This window comes from Eurosta solidaginis, chromosome X (genome assembly GCF_040869045.1).
Source record: "Eurosta solidaginis isolate ZX-2024a chromosome X, ASM4086904v1, whole genome shotgun sequence".
Classification (NCBI taxonomy): Eukaryota; Metazoa; Arthropoda; class Insecta; order Diptera; family Tephritidae; genus Eurosta; species Eurosta solidaginis.
In genome coordinates this window covers 139,427,318-139,447,512 of record NC_090324.1, presented here as the reverse complement: position 1 = coordinate 139,447,512, position 20,195 = coordinate 139,427,318, and the positions used below count along the sequence as shown (strand labels likewise).

At 36.2% G+C, this 20,195-nt stretch overlaps 1 protein-coding gene across 10 annotated transcripts in view; it reads left to right on the top strand.

Annotated features, from left to right (window-relative positions):
- The window catches only part of LOC137235484 (calcium-dependent secretion activator-like), a 2,443,847-nt gene that overhangs the window by 1,816,762 nt on the left and 606,890 nt on the right, over positions 1-20,195 (top strand). For all 10 annotated transcript variants that reach the window (XM_067758485.1, XM_067758483.1, XM_067758487.1 and 7 more), the window contains 2 exons: positions 14,438-14,582; positions 14,637-14,743. In XM_067758485.1, coding sequence (XP_067614586.1) covers positions 14,438-14,582; positions 14,637-14,743 — 252 coding nt within the window. The remainder of the gene's footprint in view (positions 1-14,437; positions 14,583-14,636; positions 14,744-20,195) is intronic.

The following is a 20,195-nucleotide window of genomic DNA, read 5'->3' as shown; positions in this document are numbered from 1 at the left end:
TTAATGAGAACAATAATGTTGTTGATATAATTAAGGAAAAGTTTAGTAAATTAATTGAAACAAGTAAGGAAGGTTAAGTTCGGGTGTAACCGAACATTACATACTCAGTTGAGAGCTATTCAACATATAAGGGAAAATAACCATGTAGGAAAATGAACCGAGGGTAACCCTGGAATGTGTTTGTATGACATTTGTATCAAATGAAAGGTATTTAGGAGTATTTTATGAGGGAGTGGGCCATAGTTCAATAGGTGGACGCCTATAGGTTGACTCTAGAATTTGTTTGTACGATATGGGTATCAAATGAAAGATGTTAATGAGAATTTTAAAAGGCGTGGGCTTGGTTCCATAGGTGGACGCCTTTTCGAAATATATCGCCATAAAGTGGATCGGGGGTGACCCTAGACTTTGTTTGTACGATATGGGTATCAAATTAAAGGTATTAATGAGGGTTTTAAAAGGGAGTGGTGGTAGTTGTATATGTGATGGTGTTTTCCAGATATCGACCGAAATGTGGACCAAGGTTACCCAGAACATCATCTGTGGGATACCGCTAATTTACTGAGTTTAGTAACTGAGTTTAGTAAAAATATATCGATTTTTGATCAAGTTATCGTGTTAACGGCCGAGCGGAAGGACAGACGGTCGACTGTGTATAAAAACTGGGAGTGGCTTCAACCTATTTCGCCCTTTTTCACAAAAATAAGTTATCGTCCCAGAATCTAAGCCCCTACCAAATTTCACAAGAATTGGTAAATTTTTGTTCAACTTATGGCATTAAATGTATCCTAGACGAATTAAATGAAAAAGGGCGGAGCCAGGCCCATTTTTGAAATTTTCTTTTATTTTTTTATTTTGTTGCACCATATCAGTACTGGAGTTGAATATTGACATAGGTTACTTATATACTGTAAAGATATTAAATTTGTTGTTAAAATTTGACTTAAAATATTTTTTTTTTAAGTGGGCGTGATCGTTCTCCGATTTTGCTAATTTTTATTAAGCATACATATAGTAATAGGAGTAACGTTTCTGCCAAATTTCATCATGATATCTTCAACGACTGCCAAATTACAGCTTGCAAAACTTTTAAATTACCTTCTTTTAAAAGTGGGCGGTGCCAATTGTCCAAAATTTTACCAATTTTCTATTCTGCGTCATAAGATCAACTCACCTACGAAATTTCATCGCTTTATCCGTCTTTAGTAATGAATTATCGCACTTTTTCGGTTTTTCGAAATTTTCAATATCGAAAAAGTGGGCGTGGTTATGGTTCGATATCGTTCATTTTAAATAGCAATCTGAGATGAGTGCTCAGGAACCTACATACCAAATTTCATCAAGATACCTCAAAATTTACTCAAGTTATCGTGTTAACGGGCGTACTAACATGGCTCAATCCAATTTTTTTTCGATCCTGATGATTTTGATATATGGAAGTCTATACCTATCTCGATTCCGTTATACCTGTGCAACCAACCGTTATCCAATCAAAGTTGATATACTCTGTGAGCTCTGCTTAACCGAGTATAAAAAAATGAATACATTTCAAGAGCGAGATAGTGGTTGGAGGCTAAGTGAATTTATTCATCTAGAAGTAAACATAAAAAAATACCAACCAATTAGAAGTTCATTGTATATACCACTACCAAAAGTAATAGCAGATAGAAAAGCTTGTATTAATATTGTTAGCAATGATATATATTGCTTTAAGTGGGCCATAATTTCATCTCTTTATCAACCCCCAAAACATGGAGAAAAGTGTGCTTCATATCACATTAGAAATATTCAAGATTCCAATATAACTTTAATTAATGATAAAGTACTCACTTTTGAAAATTTAAATTTCCCATAACAAATAAAATATATTGAAATATTTCAATCAAATAATCCAGATATTAGTATAAATGTATTTGTATAGAAGACAATTTGGTAGTAGGCCCCTATTATTTAACAAAAGAAGAAAAATCGCATCACATTAATCTTATTTCTTTATACAGTGATGATTTCAATGAAAGCCATTAAGTTTGGATAAAAAATTAAGTAGATTAATGAGGTATCAAGTTACAAGATATGAGCATAAATTATATTTTTGCAATACGTGTCTAATACATTTTGATAAGGAAGAAAAATTACTAACCCATAAAAAGCATTGTAGAAAAATGGTAACACGCATGCCTACACCTGAGAAAAGAATACCAAAATTTGAAAATTTCAAAAAACAATTAGATGTACCATTTACTATATATGCAGATTTTGAATGTATTCTAAAACCAGTAGATATTCAAAATTCTAGTAGGACTCAATGTGTACAAGAACGTATTCCTTATGCCTATTGTTATATGCTCCAAAACATTTTTTTTAAGTATTTTCGATGATGTTTTAGATATTTACCAGCTATATTTGAGTAAAACAGTTAGAATGCATCCATTAACTACCAACAAACTTAGATGTCAAAACGAGGATATATTTTGTCATATTTGTGGAACGGAACTTTTATTAAATGATAGGGTAGCAGACCATTGTCATTTAACTGGTGAATATAGAGGTCCAGCGCATAGTAAATGTAATTTAGAATATCAGATATCAAATTTTATGCCAATATTTTTCCACAATTTCTCTAAATAGGATTGACATTTATTTATCAAAGAGTTGTCATCTATAGAGGGGGATATAAATATTATTCCCTTATACAAAGAGTTGTATATTTCAATATAAAAGAGAATATATGTTAATAATAAAGATACCATTGAACTAAGCTTTTAGATTCATTTCGATTCATGCCTTCTAGTTTAGACAGTTTAGCTAAGAATTTAAATAATAATGATTTAGAAACAACAAACATCACTTTGATTTAATGAAACGGAAAGGTATTTTCCCATATGACTACTGAGATTCAGAAGAACGTCTCAACGAAACAAAATTACCTGATCTTTCACATTTCTTTAATAAATTATAAAATGAATCGTGTAGTATCGATGATTATCGGCATGCACAAAATGTTTGGACAACATTTAGTTGTTCCAATTTATTAGATTATTTATTATTATATCTAAAAGTAGATGTGTTACTCCTCAGTGAAATTTTTCAAAATTTTAGAAAATTTTGTAAAGGAATTTATCGACTAGACCCTTATCAATATTATACATCTCCAGGATTATCTTGAGACGTAATGCTCAAAATAACTATAATAGAACTAGAACTGTTTACTGATGAAAACATGCATAATTTTATATTGTCGGGAATTAAGGGCGGGATTGTTCAATGTTGTAAACGGCGTTCAGTTGCTAACACTAAATATTTAAGTGATTACGATGCGACTAAGTCTTCAAATTACATCATTTATTTAGATGTTAACAATTTATATGGTTATGCTATGTCACAATATCTCCCTCATAATAATTTTGAATGGATTGAAAGCGTAGAGGAGTTTAACGTTTTTAGCATACCAGAAGATTCTTTGGTCGGACACATATTATAAGTAGATTTAGATTATCACATAAATACTCACAATATTCATAATGACTTTCCATTTTGTTTTGAAAATAAAAAAGTTGGTGCAATGAAAAACTCAAAGTTGATTGGTGATTTGGGAAACAAAATAAATGTATTATTCATTATAGAAATTTACAACAATGTATTAAACATGGTCTTGTATTAAAGAAAATTCATAGAATTCTAAAATTTAATCAATCAGATTGGTTAAAAAATATATTGATTTAAATAATTATCATAGAACATTAGCAGCAAATAATTTTGAAGAAAATTTCTTTAAATTATTGAATAATGCTGTGTATGGGAAAACTATGGAAAATGTAGATAAAAGAGTAGATGTTAAATTAGTACAAGATTGGGAAAATACTAATATTGGGTGAAAAGGTAGGAACAAATTAGGTGCTAGGGCCTTAATAGCAAAACCAAATTTCCATAGTTTAAGTAAATTTTCTAATAATTTAATAGCGATTCAATTGAAACAAGTGTCAACTCTGTACAATAAACCGACACATATTCGTTTTACCGTATTAGAAATTTCAAAATTTAATATATATGATTTCCATTATGATTATATCAAAGAGAAATATAAAAATAATATTGCTTTGAATTATATGGATACTGATACATTCATATATGATATTCAAACTGATGACTTTTATAATGATATTCGTGATGATATTCTTGTTTTGGACATGCAGGATAATTTGTTCCGAGAGTAGACTTTCAAAAATTTTTGAGAGCGCAGGTAAAATACTTATGGGACGAAAATCATTTCGTAAACTTGCATCTCTGTTTTTAGGCACAGGCTTTACAATGGCGTCTTTCCACAGGTCAGGGAAGCATGATGTTGTAATACAGTGGTTAATAATGTGCGTAAGGTAGCTTAATATATAATTTTAACAAACTTCATTGAAATACCGTCTCCTCCCACTGCATTGGAACTTATTTTAAATATGCATCTAGCAAAATCACTCTCATATACAGTTGAAAACTCAAATGATGTGTCTGAGTAGCACATATATATAGCGGCCGTGAAATTATCAGACACATTAGTTATGGATCAAGTTTAGACATAAAGTATTTGCGCTTTTGAAGTCGAACAGTTCTGGTTGCGGTGTTCCTAGCAATTTTGAATAAATTCCAGTTATGCTCAGTCCTATTCCTTTTCCACTCTCGATGTGCCTTGTTGCGTTTCATTACTGCCACAATTACTCTACTGCTATACCACGCACAAGAGATAGACTTACACTTACTTCGACGTTCGGGAACATGGTTATTATATGCTTTTAGTATTTCTGTGTTCAAAAGATTCAGCTTATCATTAGCAGTAGCATAATACCGACATTGGCACCAGTCTACTCTCGATGGATCAGAAAACAAATCATTATGATTAATGGAGCGAAAATCTTAACATGTGTATGATACACTTGGACTACGGCAACCAAAAGGCAAGTCAAGGGTGCAAAACAACAAGTCATGGTCTGAAGGAAAAGAAATTTGGTCAAATTTAATAACAGCCCTAGGATCTGATATAATAAAGTAGTCCAGTAAACTCGGAGAACTGTTTGTACAATACCTCGTGGGCACAAGCATGTTCACAACATATAGGCCAGCACCAGCAATCTCATCCAACAAGCTAACAGTACGAATATCCCGAGCAAATTGTTGTATTTTTGTTTCTGCTCATAATTTTAATGTATTGGTGGCCTCAGATAATTAATCAGTTCAATCGGTGGCTGTAAATTTCCAAAACTATCAAAATATTCTGATCAGTATCCGCTCAGTATCAGGTCGCTCGATTTCTTGCTGGGTTCAAAAAGTTCACACACACACACACACACACAAACACACACACACACACACACACAAACACACACACACACACACACATTCATTTTCGGTTTTGCGGTTTCATGGAAGAAATCTATATAGTTGTTAAGAAGGAATAGAAGTAGCAATTTATCAGTCAAATAAACCACCGCTGTGTAGGTAAATGGTTAGCGCAGCGTGCCTAAAGCGTTTTGATGATAAAGGCTTAGCACCCTTCAAAATGGATCTATCTTCGTAGCTATGGTAGATTGTGTGACAATTTTTCTACTTACTATTCCAAAAAAATTAAATTTTTCAATTATAGAAAAATTAAAAAAACAATAATCATTACAAAAAAATTATTGTTATGGCCTTGAGTTCGTTTCGAACCTTAAATACTTTATCAATAGGCCGATAAAACAAAAACAATTGTTAATAAAACCAAGAGCACTTGGGAAATGTCAAACAAAATAATTGACAATAAACAAATCCAACATTATCAATGTCTTACAACAGATGGCGCTGCGCTGAATAAATATAGTTTGTAAGAAGGAATAGAAGTAGCAATTTATCTGTCAAATAAACCACCGCTGTATAGCTAAATGGTTAGCGCAGCATGCCTAAAGCGTACTGATGATGAAGGCTTAGCACCCTTCGAAATGGATCTATCTGCGTAGCTATCGCAGTGTCTCTGAAAAATGTTCTACTTACTATTCCAAAAACAAAATAAAATTTTTCAATTATAGAAAAAAAAAACAATAATCATTACAAAAAAAATATTGTTCTGGCCTTGAGCTCGTTTCGAACCTTGAATACTGTATCAATAGGCCGATAAAACAAAAACAATTGTTAATAAAACCAAGAGCACTTGGGAAATGTCAAACAAAGTAATTGACAATAAACAAATCCAACATTACCAGTGTCTTGCAACAGATGGCGCAACGCTGAATAAATATAGTTGGTAAGGAGGAATAGAAGTAGCAATCTATCGGTCAAATAAACCACCGCTGTATAGCTAAATGGTTAGCGCAGCGTGCCTAAAGCGTACTAATGATGAAGGCTTAGCACCCTTAGAAATGGATCTATCTGAGTAGCTATCGCAGGTTTTCTGAAAAATTTTCTACTTACTATTCCAAAAACAAAATAAAATTATTCAATTATAGAAAAATTAAAAAAAAAACAATAATCATTACAAAAAAATTATTGTTCTGGCCTTGAGCTTCTTTCGAACCTTGAATACTTTATCAATAGGCCGATAAAACAAAAACAATCTATATATATAAAAATAAGTGTACATTTTGATTGTCACTCCATAACTCGAGAACGGATTGAAAGATTGCCATGGAATTTTTAGGAAAAATACAGGAAGGAGAGATGATGGTTAGTTGATTTTGAAATCCCAAATCGGTTTAGCCATTCTTGAGTTATGATTTTTTTTAGAAAAAATTCAACCTAATATATAAAATTCTTCGGTCACGTTTTTAGAAGCTTAACTCCTCCGAAACGGCTGAACCGATTCTCATGGGGGGATTCCCCCGGCCCGGGCTTTCTCAGGGGCCCGCGATTTAGAGGTACTAAGTTATTTTTTTAAATTCAGGTGAGTCTTTAGTTGTTCCATGTGCAAATTTTAATCCGAATTTCAAAAGCAACGAATATTGATAATGATTTTTTGCCTGGGCCTGAGGAGACAATAAAAACATCAAACAAAAATGTGTTTCTCAGGGGGCCCGCGACTTAAAAGTACTAAAGCATTTTTTTTAATTCAGGAGAGTCTTTAGTTGTTCCATGTGCAAATTTTAAGCCGAATTTCAAAAGCGACGAATATTGATAAGGATTTTTTGCCTGGGCCTGAGGAGACAATAAAAACATCAAACAAAAACATTTGTTTACATGAATCCGAAATCGTAAAGTTTTCGTGTGGACACTGATGAAGGTTCATCTTCCAACAATACCACCAACTCTGTATCAAAGTCCGGATTATTTAAACGACTTCGATATCGGTACCGTGAATCTTGCCAAATGGAGAGAATGGAGCGTGACTGGTTAGTGTGGAGTGCCAGTAGCAATGCTTTTTATTGCCTACCATGTCATCTATTAAGCACCAATACTTTAAATCGACCTAAAATTTGTTCAGCGGATATGCGAAATTCCAGGTATGGAAGAAACTATACGATAAACTGCCATCACACAAAAATGTTCAAGATCAAAGAGATCTAGCTTTCAAAGGCGAAAGTATTTATCTTGGTGAACGAAACGATGGGCATCTAAGATCTCATAAGCCAATATGATCCGACACTTAGAGATCATTTGGATAAAGTTGGGATTTCACAACAGCAGCACAAATGTTTGCAAGTTCACTATCTTTCCCCACACATTCAGAACGAGTTTATAGAAATTTGTGCAAAGCACGTGAGGAGTCTATATTAGATCAAGGCAAGAAAGCCAAGTATTTTCCTATTATCGTTGATGCTATGCCTGATGCTAGTCACGTTGACTACGTTCATTTTGCGCTAACTCCATTTCAATTCGAAAGCAACAAATTTTACAATTCAAGAACGGCTTTTGGCTTTCGTGAATTGTAACCAAAAAACTGGCCAGAAAATCGCTGATCTAATTTGCCATACTTGATTGAAGATTGTCGTGCACAAGGGTACGGTAACGGCGCCAATATGAAAGGAGCTTACAGCGGAGCACTACGTCACATTCTCGAATGCTGATTACTCGCCTTATGCAACCCACAGTCTCAATTTATGTGGTGTTGAGGCTACAGAATGTTGTACGGCTGCAATTACTTTCTTCGGAATTTTACAAAAATGTTGTACTATTTCAGCAGCACTCCACAACGAGAAAAGATATTTGAAACAAGAAAAGATTCTTTGAAACAATATGTGGCTCTTAAAATAGAATTTATTTCTACGTTACAATAAAATAGTATAAATAGTAGATATTCTGTGTTAATTTTATTGTCAGCTCTTAGTCCAAAAATCATTTAGTTGATGAGGCAAAAATTTTTTTCATGTAATCCATCAACAATGATTCATGAATGAGACGTCATTATTTAATTTAATTTTAATTTTATTCGAAAAGTGAAAAAAACTGACTAAAACGAATAACTAAGACTAGCTACAAAACAGAGTTAAGTAAATTAAGAAAAATAGACTTTGGATGAGGAAAATCAAGCATACTTAATAGAATTAGAGATCTCATTAAGTTCACGTAGAGAGCGCGCCAATGGAGCATTTATCGCATAGTTAGTAGACTTATGTTTAATATAAAAGGGGTTATGAGAACAAAGAGACTTCGTTGGAATAGGAAATTGAATCGCGGGCAGTATAGTGGAGCAATCAATATCTCCATTAACAACTCCGAAAATGAAAGACAAGGAAAGGGTTAACCTTCTGAGTTCTAATGATTTCAAATTAATTAGCAGCAAGCGGGAATGATAATAAGGGACTGGGTCTGAGAAATGTAAGGATCATAGGCACAATTTTAGGTAGATCTTTTGTACTCGCTCAATCCTGTCGATTGCAAATTTGTGATGAGGCCTCCAAATAAACGCAGCATATTCCACTTTGGAACGAACAAACGATGAGTATAGCAATTTCAAGGTATAGTGATCTGAGAAGTTGGTGCTATTACGCCTCACGAAACCTAAGGAAGCATACGCGCTTAAAATTACATAGTTAATATGGTTATTGAAAGAGAACGAGGAGTCAAAAATAACCCCTAAGTCTTTAATCTCATCAAGGAAGTGATGGGGAGTACCCAAGATAGTATATGTCGTTGGTAAAATTAAAGTTAATCAAATGATTTGTGGATTTTTTATAGGGGGCCCGTAAATTGTTTAGTCCCGGGCCCGGATTTTCTCTCTACGTCGCTGATCGGTGCCGATGCTAATGCCCATCATAGCATCTGGGGAAGCTCGGATACCAACACTAGATGAGTCTTTATTTACTTTTATTGTAGATGAGGGACTTTGTATATGCAATAGGGGGAATGACCCGACTTTTATTACTGCGGTAAGGTAGGAGGTCCTGGACCTCACCCTGCTTAGTAAAGAACTAGAAGGTCGGATATCTGGCTGGAGGGTTCTCAACGAGCACGCCTTCTCTGATCACCGATATATTCAGTTCTCGGTGAACGAAGAACTTCCGGTAAAATATCTTTTAGGAACCCTAAAAGTACTAAGTGGGACTTGGATTGTAGGAAGCTGGGAGAGCTATTGCCTGCGGCGCCTACCGTCAGTTCGGACCTGTCCGAATCTGAGATAGACGTTCTGGTGGAAAACTTCACCTCGGCAAGCAATAGCGCCTTTCAACTGTCCTGCCCATTGAAAATTTACAGGGGAATGGAAAGCCGCCCTGGTGGTCGGATTCTCTTGACGATCTAAGAGCGTCCAGTCGGCGGCTCTTCAACAGAGACAGGAGGAGTAAATTACCCTCGGACTGGGAGCTCTATAATATGAAGCTGGGGATTTATAAATATGAAATAAGGACAGAAGGCGAAGCTTCTGCGAAAACATAGAACGCTGCAATGAATCCGCGAGGCTTCGAAAAATACTCTCTAGGAATATCGCTCCTCTGGGGTATCTGAGAGGTGATGGTGGGGACTGGTCGATGAGTAGCGAGGATTCCCTAAATCCTTTACTGGACAATCATTTGCCCAATGTCCCAGTTGCGCAGGGATCTTCGCCTGCATGGTCGGCGGTCGTTGGCCATGCAGAAGTGCTGCCATTTCACTACGGAAAACTCAAATAACCCGGGCTATAGGGTCATTCAAGCCCTATAAGTCTCCGGGCCTGGATGGAATCATTCCTGCGCAACTTCAAAAGTGTTTAGGAATTTCCTGTCGCTGGTAGGCCAGCATCTACACTAACTGCCTCAGGCTTAAATATTTCCCGAAGACTTGGCACACAATTAGGGTTATCTTCATTCCGAAGGCCGGCAGAAGCTCTCATGTATCACCTAAGGATTTCAGGGCAATCAGTCTCTCGTCGTTTTTTCTTAAGACGTTTGAGCAGTTGATTGACTTGTACCTACGGGAAAGGATACCTCGGGGGTTAATGTCGGCCTTACAGCATGCGTACTGCAAGGGCAGATCGACGGAGACGGCTCTCCATTCGATTGTAAAGCAAATAGAGGGGGTCCCTAGAATACAAAGAGTTAGCTTTGGGTGCCTTTCTAGACATCGAGGGGGCTTTTAACAATGTCTTACCGTGAGCTACCGAAAGAACTCTAGTTGGTTTAGGAGTCGAGTGGATTGGCGGTCAACCCGGGAAAAACGGTTCTTTTCACAAGGAGATATAAGATTCCCGATTTCAGAACTCCCTTGATTGGAGCGGTACCGTTGGTACTTTCTGATAGGGTTAAATATTTGGGGATTGTTTTGGACAAGAAACTCTCCTGGAGACCCAATGTGGAAGATAGGGCCAGGAAGGCCGCGGTTGCCTTGTACTGCTGCAGAGGGGCTATCGGAAAGAGATGGCGACTCTCGCAAGGAGTAGTACACTAGCTTTATGAGATGGTGGTCAAACCGATTCTGCTATATGGGGTGTTGGTCTGGTGGAAAGCACTGAACACGACAAGCACCTCTAAAATGTTAGTGTCAGTGCAAGGGACGGCGCTGATCGTAATCAATGGCGCTCTCAGAACAACACCTATCTTGGCCCTGAACGTCATGCTGAACATATATCCAGTAGATATTGCGGGAAAGGCGGCCGCGGCTAGGTCGTTGGTCAGGCTTCGTGATATGGGCTATGCACTTTCTGACTTCGGACACTCTAGCCTTCTTACCAGTTTCGATTTTATCCCGGACAGAACGGACTATTGTATGCCGATAACTGCTCCCTATACAACCTTCACCCCAGTCACTCCACCGAGAGAGGAGTGGGGAAGAGGAATTATCTGGGGCATGGGACCGTTTAACTTGTTCACGGATGGGTCGAAGTTGGACGGAAAGGTTGGTGTTGAGGTCTTTTGTCAAGAGCTAAATGTAAGCCGCAAGTTTAAGTTGGCTGATCACTGCAGTGTATTCCAAGCGGAAGTTGCTGCGATTACGGATGCGGTGGGTGAAATGCTATCCAGTGCTACTACGGTTAGGGAATCTAACATCTACTCTAATAGCCAAGCGGCTATCAAGGCCTTGAGCTCAACTACAGTGCGGTCGAGGGTGGTCTAGGGTTGCCTGACCTCGCTGGCGATTGCATCGAATTATTTTACAATTAAGATTATCTGGGTCCCGGGCCATAGTGATATCCCGAGTAACTGTCAAGTGGATCTCTTAGCCCGCATTTGTACAGCTGAACCGTATGAAGATGGCGGTAGGGGTTTCGGGATTCCGCTGGCCACCTGTGGATTGGTCCTCCACAGCTGGGCCTCGAGTCAGCTCAGAAAACGTTGGGCGGACACCACGTCTTGCAGGGTAGCAAGATCTTTCTGGCCGAAAGTAGATGGCAGGAGGTCTGCTGAATAATTGGGTTCACAAAGGCTCACCTATCAATGGTCATTGGGGTTTTGACAGGGTACTGTCTCATGGGTATCCATATACTGGAAACTCCATCCTGCTGCAGCTGTATGGAGGATGCTGAGGTGGAATCACCAAATCACTTTATGCTTGATTGCCCAGCGTTTGCCAGAACTAGGCGAAAGTACTTCGGTCGCGACTCACTTGGATCTCCCGTGGATTTATCCAAAGTTGAGATCGGTATCATTCGGAGCTTTATCGTTGCTACGCAAAGATTCTCTAAGTAGCTAGATCTAAGTCACCGTTATTTTTGGTGTATGTGGTATCACAACGGACCTTCGTGTTGTCCAAGTGAGCTTTCTTTATCAGGCCAGCTACCACCTAACCTAACCTAACCTAAGTAATTTAATTTTGGCTAAATTAAGCCATTGCACGCGCATCCGCAATGCCAACAGCAATTACTTAATTTGTTGTTGTAAATAATAAACGATAAATCATTTTAATAATGATTAATTGGACACAAATATTCAGCCTTCATTCCATAGTGTCCGGGTTCGGTACAAAACCATAAAGGATACTTGTTTCAATTTACAATTTTCCAACTTATACACTATTATGCATATATGTACAAGCGTATATATATATATATTTTATAATGACACCATAAAATCTTCCTGAACTTTGCCAGGGGCCTGGCACTTAACTCATTTTGGTGTACATCATTATGCATATATGTACAAACTCATGTATATATATATATATATATATTTTATGATTACTCCATAATATCTTCCTGAAATTTGGCAGGGGCCTGGCACTTAACTCGTTTTGATATACACCATTATGCATATATGTACAAGCGCATGTACATATATATTTTATGATTACACCATACAATCTTCCTGAATTTTGCCAGGGGCTTGGCACTTAACTCGTTTTGATATACACCATTATGCATATATGTACAAGCGCATTTATATATATATTTTATAACGACACTATAAAATCTTCCTGAGCTTTGTCAGGGACCTGCAACTTAACTCGTTTTGGTGTACACCATTATGCATATATGTACAAGCGCATGTACATATATATTTTATGATGACAGCATAAAATCTGCCTGAACTTTGTCAGGAGCCTGACACTAAACTCGTTTTGGTGTACACCATTATGCACATATGTACAAGCGCATGTGCATATATATTTTATGATGACACCATAAAATCTTCCTGAACTTTGGCAGGACCTGGCACTTAAATCGTTATGATATACACCCTTGTGCATATACATATGTACAAGAGCATGCACATAAATATTTTATGATGACACCATAAAATCGTCCTGAACTTTGTCAGGGGGTTGGCACTTAACTCGTTTTAGTGTACACCATTATGCATATATGTACCAGCGCATGTACATGTATATACATATTGTGGCGACACCATAAAAACTTCCTGAACTTTGTCAGGGACTTAGCACTTTACTTGTTTTGGTGTACATCATGATACATAAATGCCCAAGCGCATGTACATGTATATATTATGGTGACAACATAAAATCTTCCTGAACTTTGTCAGCGACTTAGCATTTATATATTATGGTGACACCATACAATCTTCCTGAACTGTGTCAGAGGCACAACATTTTACTGGTTTTGGTATTCTTCATAATATATAGATGCATCAGCTCAGTTGCGTCTCTATATTATGTTGAAACTATAATATATTAATTTTAGATAACAATATACACTTTTTTGGAATACTTACTGTATCTTGTAATGATGAAAGCGGCACTTGTTATGAAAAAGGGTCGTCTCCAGCTTTCGTTCTACTTTTCTTTTTTCAAAAGCACCTTTTTCACTTTTTTGTTTGTTTTTTTTTACAATTTAATTGCATATAATTGAAACCTTTAAGCAAAATTGTAGAAATCACGCTTAAATTTTTAAAAATTTCCAGCGACAATGGCGCGTCAAATTTTTTTCTTTTTTATTTCCCTTTTTTGGGATTTTTATAAACAAGACACTCATGTTGTTTCATTCGCACTCATTCTATTATGGGAAATTTTTTTCACCCTAAAAAATATCCCAAACTTGAATTTTTGACACCAAAATGTTTGATGGTTTTGGAGTTTCAGGGAAAGTGTATAAAAGTGGGTAGTCATGGTTAGGCAGGGAGTGATGCAAAGATATTCTTATTAGTAGTTGGATGTCTTGGTCGCTGTGATCGCTGAGAAGGTCGAACCAAAATGTTAATTTTTTTTAAACAATTTTGCTCATATTAGAAAGGCGTCAAGATTTTTCAAAAGTTTACTGCAAATAAGAAATATTTAAATTGATCAATCTGTTTTAAAGTTATAGCTGTGTAAACAAAAATTTTATGATTTCTTACTACATTTTGGCAATTTGCCCTACCCTATAATACGTACCTTGATATAATATTGAAAATGTCGATCCACGTAGATGACCTTTTAAATGCATAAAACTGCTTTGAAATGGGAGCATTCTGTGGGAAAAGATGGACAAACAATGACATTTAGCGACTTTATTTTATAAGATTTATATATAAGATAAAGTGTTTGAAAACTGAAGTAATTAATACCTACTGCTTCAATTACAATCTCAACTAAATTGGAAATTCTCACGAAATTTGTGTGGAAATTTAAATATTTTTAGGTGGGACACCCAAGGAGATTTCACAACGACACATCCCTTGCCCGCTGTCAAAGTAAAATTATACACAGAGAATCCTGGCATGTTGGCCTTGGAAGATAAGGAATTGGGAAAGGTGACAATAAGACCAACTCCACTTTCATCGAAGGTATAACTTTTCTTTATATAAAAAAGTTTAACAAGGTTAATCGAACTTTTTCAGTCTCCTGAGTGGCACCGTATGGTGGTGCCAAAAAATCTTCCAGATCAAGAATTACGAATCAAGATTGCCTGTCGCCTTGACAAACCGCTAAATATGAAACATTGTGGGTACGTAATCATTAAAAAACAGTAATTCATGCACTAAAAAAATTTCATAACAATGAGCAAAGGAGCTATTAAAATGAGAAAAAATTCGATTGGTTTGAAGTCGTAGAAATATTTCCGTCAATTTGGACAAGTAATTTTCTTAAAAATTAGGTTTTTTTCTTTGGTATTAGGAATTATTTTCATTTTGTCTTGTTGATTTTCCGACAGTGTGGATAATGGATGTATATTGGAACGATTTTTGTCATCCCTTGTAAAATTTGATATGGATACAAACCGGTGTCGGCGTTGCATCGGCATCAGTGTCATTTTTCGTTCTGATCTGTTGTGTCGTTTGTGTTATATTTATAGTAAGAAGGTGCATGCAGAGGTATTGTCAAACTGAATGTTTGTTTATGTATATATGTGTGTGCTGTGTGTTCATCCAGAAAAGGGGGTGGTATTCACTGATTAACTTGTTTGTTTAGCTTAACATGTCAGTAATTTTAGTCAGTTGACCTTTTGTGTGTGTTCTTTGATTTGGTTGGTTTCCTGTTTTGTGTTTATTTTTTGATACGTGTTTGTCTGTTATACCTGCGATATTACGTTGTTTTTTGTAAACAAGTTTTAAAGGTTCAAATAATGCGTCATATATAGTGTTTCCTTTTCGTTTACTATTCACGTTCAGGATTTGAAAGACCTCGAGTAGTTTATTGATGTTTGTTGGGGAGAATTTATTTTTGACCATGTGATTTGCATGGTATGATGGTAGGATGCCCTGCTATTTTGTTATAATTTCGTATTTGTTCTCTGAAACTCGTTCTTATTTGTCATCCTGTTTGTCCTACGTTACTGTGTCGGCAGTTTCATACCAAGTTCTTGAACCTCACAACAGTGGCTATCACCAAACAAGAAGCAGAAATACTCGAAAATTGCCTCCAGGCAATAGTTCCAACGACCAAAATAATATAGCAAATATGGAGCAGGCAATTGTTGGTGTAGAGAACGCTATATTATTAATGCCGCAAGAGGAAACGGAACACGGAAGGCATATGTGCAGGGAAATAATTAACAAAGAAGTGAAGGCTCAGGACGGAGAAAAAGGAAGCACTGAAGGAAAGACAACTAAAAGTCTACAGCCTTAACTTATTAAAAACGACTTTATCACAACAAAATTGGACAAAGGCAACACCGCAGTGCCAATCGAGAAAGAGGAATGTGTTACTAAAACTGAAAAACTCATCGAGGAAGTAAAATACCGTAGAATAAGAGAGAAACCCGCGGATGAATACCAGAAAGAAATCAATATTGCTATAATAAATGCAGCAAATATAGTAGATTCGAACATGGCATAGACATTGATCCGACTAAAGCCATCGATTGCTCTACTTATTTTTATACTTAAAATCTCCAAGTCGGACACCAAACCAATGATGCCCATAATTAATTTTAATTTGGATAAGTATTGACATATATAGAAAACCAACGGCCACCGACACAATGATACATAGCACCTCGAATCACTCGCAATAGCATATAAAATGAGCAATAAAGTAAAATGAAAATAACAACTAAGGAAGAGAACTGAATTAGGCAGCATCTATACCAAGGGTGGGCACAAACTTAGCACCTGCTAAGCGACCATATACGTATACGATGATCGGGAGCACAACGGCTACTTCGTCAAAATCAACAACAGCTCATTTAGTTTGATTTTGATGCTCCTACGGTAAGGACGTGTCGCAACCCCGCTGTGACAAGTGCTCACTGTACCAGTGCTGAAATCCAACTAAACATTGTGAAAGATAACTAAGTGTGATATCTTCTGCATAGACGTCAAAATTCCAAAGTGAGTGGATCACATGATTTGTATTTAACTATCGCTGTCTCATTTTGTATCTCTTTCTATCACCCGCTGAAGATAAGCGCCGCCATATTGAACACCCTGTCAAAACGCTAAAAAGTAGCCATATTGAACACCCTGTCAGGCATTTGGCAGATAAGATATCACACTTAGTTATCATTCACAATACAACTAAATAGATAATTAATTTTGCTTTCGTGCTCAGTAAGCGTTCGTGTATACTAACACACTCTCAATTTTCTAACCGCGTATATGTAGTGGTGCCCACCGCTGATCTATACAAACGCCGTCATAGCACAATAGTAGGCGTGCGGGTTTATAAATCTTACGACTCGAGTTTGACCTCAGCTCGGGGAGAATAAAATTCATCAGATGAAATATTTGGTAGGATGTAAAAGGCTATATTGTTATTCGCTATGTTTAATTCTTTTCAGTTTTTTTTTAATTTAATGTAAGGAGTAAGAATTTCTTATTTTTGTATAAAACGTTTCATTAATTTTAGGAAAAAATGTTCTTCAATTTTTTCATCAAAGAAACACTATGGACAAATTCTTTTCAGGTTTTCTTATTATTTAATATAAGGAGTAAATTTTTTTTATTTTTGTATAAAACGTTTAATTAATTTTAGGAAAAATTGGTGGAAAATTGTTAATCGAAGTATGGACAATGTTGATTTTATAATGGAATTATAAATTTACATCTTTTAATTTAAGGTGATTCGTGCTTGAATTAACATTGATTCGTATTTAAAAGTGTACACTCTTAAAATAAAATCGTGCATTGTAAATTTAAGATTGTGTACAGTTCGAATTAAGGTATAACGTACTTAATTTAACATTGAACTGTTGCCGCTGGGTATGCTTGCTTATGATACTGCGGGGTATAGTTGTATTCATGATCTTTTTTTTTTGCTCAGCATGTATCATAAAAACATATATACATACTTTGTGCAGTTAACTTTTCCAATATGTATTAAAATCCAACAAAATAACTCATATACATACATGTACGTAAATAGATAACCAGGTTAGTTAAGAATGACGCCATAATTGTACTACTATAAGTAACATCGTCAGTCATATTTAGAGACCTTTTTGAATTCAAACATTGTTGCGTAGTAATCAAAAAAAATATTTTTAAAGCAACGCGTAAGAAGCATTTGAAAAGTGCTAATAAAATTTATTAAAGCAAGCTAAAAAATTTGTTTGATTATCTAAATCGCCACAAAGGCAACATTGAACCATTTTATTTTTTATATTCCCCACAACCTATTTATTTTTCACCTCACACTCACTAAAAGAACATTCATTATTACTTGCATATGAACTTGTGGATTTATTTGATAGCTTTTGAATTCGGTACAATACTTATACATAAATTTAAAACGTTTTTTTCTTACTTTTACATAAGTTTTGCCATTATTTACAGAATATAAGTGTAGGGGAGGTGTTACAAAAGATGAAATGTTTAAAATGACAGTTTTATCAGTCTTGACGCCTACTTCGAATGACTGGAAATGTTCGCTAAATTTGTGTATACATATCGGTTAGCATAAAATGAAGATGAAAACGGGGCACAAATTAATTTGCATGGTCGAGCAAAAATTTAGAGAATTTGATTCCAGATTTTATGATAAGCGAATATGGAGGATTTACCATTGACATTATATTAGAAAGATAAATTTTTGCCTATTTATGTCTAGCTTAAAGCCGCATGCACCAAATATACTTTAATGGCCCATTTTTTCTTATAGCCGCGGGATATGTACAAGAAAATTGTGTTTTGGTTTTAAACTACCATATAGATTAATATAAACTGCATAGAGACCCTAAATAAAACTTTCCAGCTCAGTTAATTCATTACATGAATACTGTGGCTTTAAGAGGAAGTGAATTATTTTAGACAAGAAAATAAAAAGCCCCGTTACCAACTGGTATCAAATCTCCCATGAGTAAAGGAAGAAAATGAATGAAGCACGCTGTTTCAGTTGCAGTCATTTTTATTTCTGAATATATCCCATTTAGTGTACATTAGTAAATCTTTTCCAGGATACATTAGATTAAAGTCGATCTTTATCTAAAAGTATAATTGTGTTAGTTTGTAAAATTATAGTAACTATAAAAGTATATTTGTTTACTGTTTATTACCAATTCCGGCGCTCGGGCTTCTGAGTATTTTTGGGCCAAGCATTTAAAAACTCAATTTGGTTCATTACAGCTAAATAATTCTGACGTAACTGATAAGTTTTTTGCAAATTTTTGCGGATTTCATCGCATTTCGAACTGCTTCTGCCTAGTAATGTCTTTAGAGATGTAGCAATGGACAAAATGACCTCTTTTAAATCTTTGTTTTGACTTGAGATCGGAGGCCACCGTAGTGTGATGGTAGTGTGCTCCGCCTATCACACCGTATGCCCTGGGTTCAACTCCCGGGCAAAGCAACATCAAAATTTTAGAAATAAAGTTTTTCAATTAGAAGAAAATTTTTCTAAGCGGGGTCGCCCCTCGGCAGTGACTGGCAAGCGCTCCGAGTGTATTTCTGCCATGAAAAGCTGTCAGTGAAAACTTATCTGCCTTGCAGATGCCGTTCGGAGTCGGCATAAAACATGTAGATCCCGTCCGGCCAATTTGTAGGGAAAATCAAGAGGAGCACGACGCAAATTGGAAGAGAAGCCCGGCCTTAGATCTCTTCGGAGGTTATCGCGCCTTACATTTATTTTTTTTTTTTGACTTGACATTGGTGAAGCGGCTGATGTATTAGTAGTGTAACCAGATTTTTTCTGTAGTTTTGCACGACAGTTGACGTACTTTCCATAAAGCATACCGCTAGGATTTTTATTTCCATTAAGTGGAATGTAATAGTATTCCCGTGAAAAAACAAAAAGTTTAATTAGGTATCCACATTTTAATTTTTACACATTCATGTTTCTGGGTAAAGGCGACGAAATAATCCGTATGGTCAATGGCTACCTCCATTTTCCTCCAAATAAACAATTTTTCACGGAATTCCGCTCGTAATCCACAAGTAGGAATCGCTTCCTTTATGTCATCGAAGCGTAAATATTTGAGGCTTCTTATGTTATCTGTGTCGCTATACAATTAAAACAAAGAAAAAATATACATAAGGTGATTAGTAAAGCTTTATAATATACTAGAAGACCCGGCAGACGTTGTCCTGCCCTAAATTTGGCCTATCTGCATACATTTTAATAAACTTTTTGCGTCTGAATCCGTCCTCCCCCCTCCCCCTCCCCCTCCCCCTCCCCCTCCCCCTCCCCCTCCCCCTCCCCCTCCCCCTCTTCACTTTTTCCTAATCCTTTTATTCACTCCTCCCTCCGTCTTTTTCGCTTCATCTATCTCCATCTTCGTCTTATTCTATCTCTTTCTCAATCTCCTTCTCTCTTTTCTCCTCTTTCAATTCCTTCTCATTCTTCTGCATCCCTTATTGCCTGTTCCAGAGGGTGGTATGTATTTTATTCCAGTCCCAGTCCCAGTCCCATTCCGAGTCTCAGCCCCAGTCCCACTCCGAGTATCAGTCCCAGTCCTAGTCCTAATCCCAGTCCCAGTCCGTCTCTGGATAATATATTACTCCGTACTAAAGTACTCATCAACA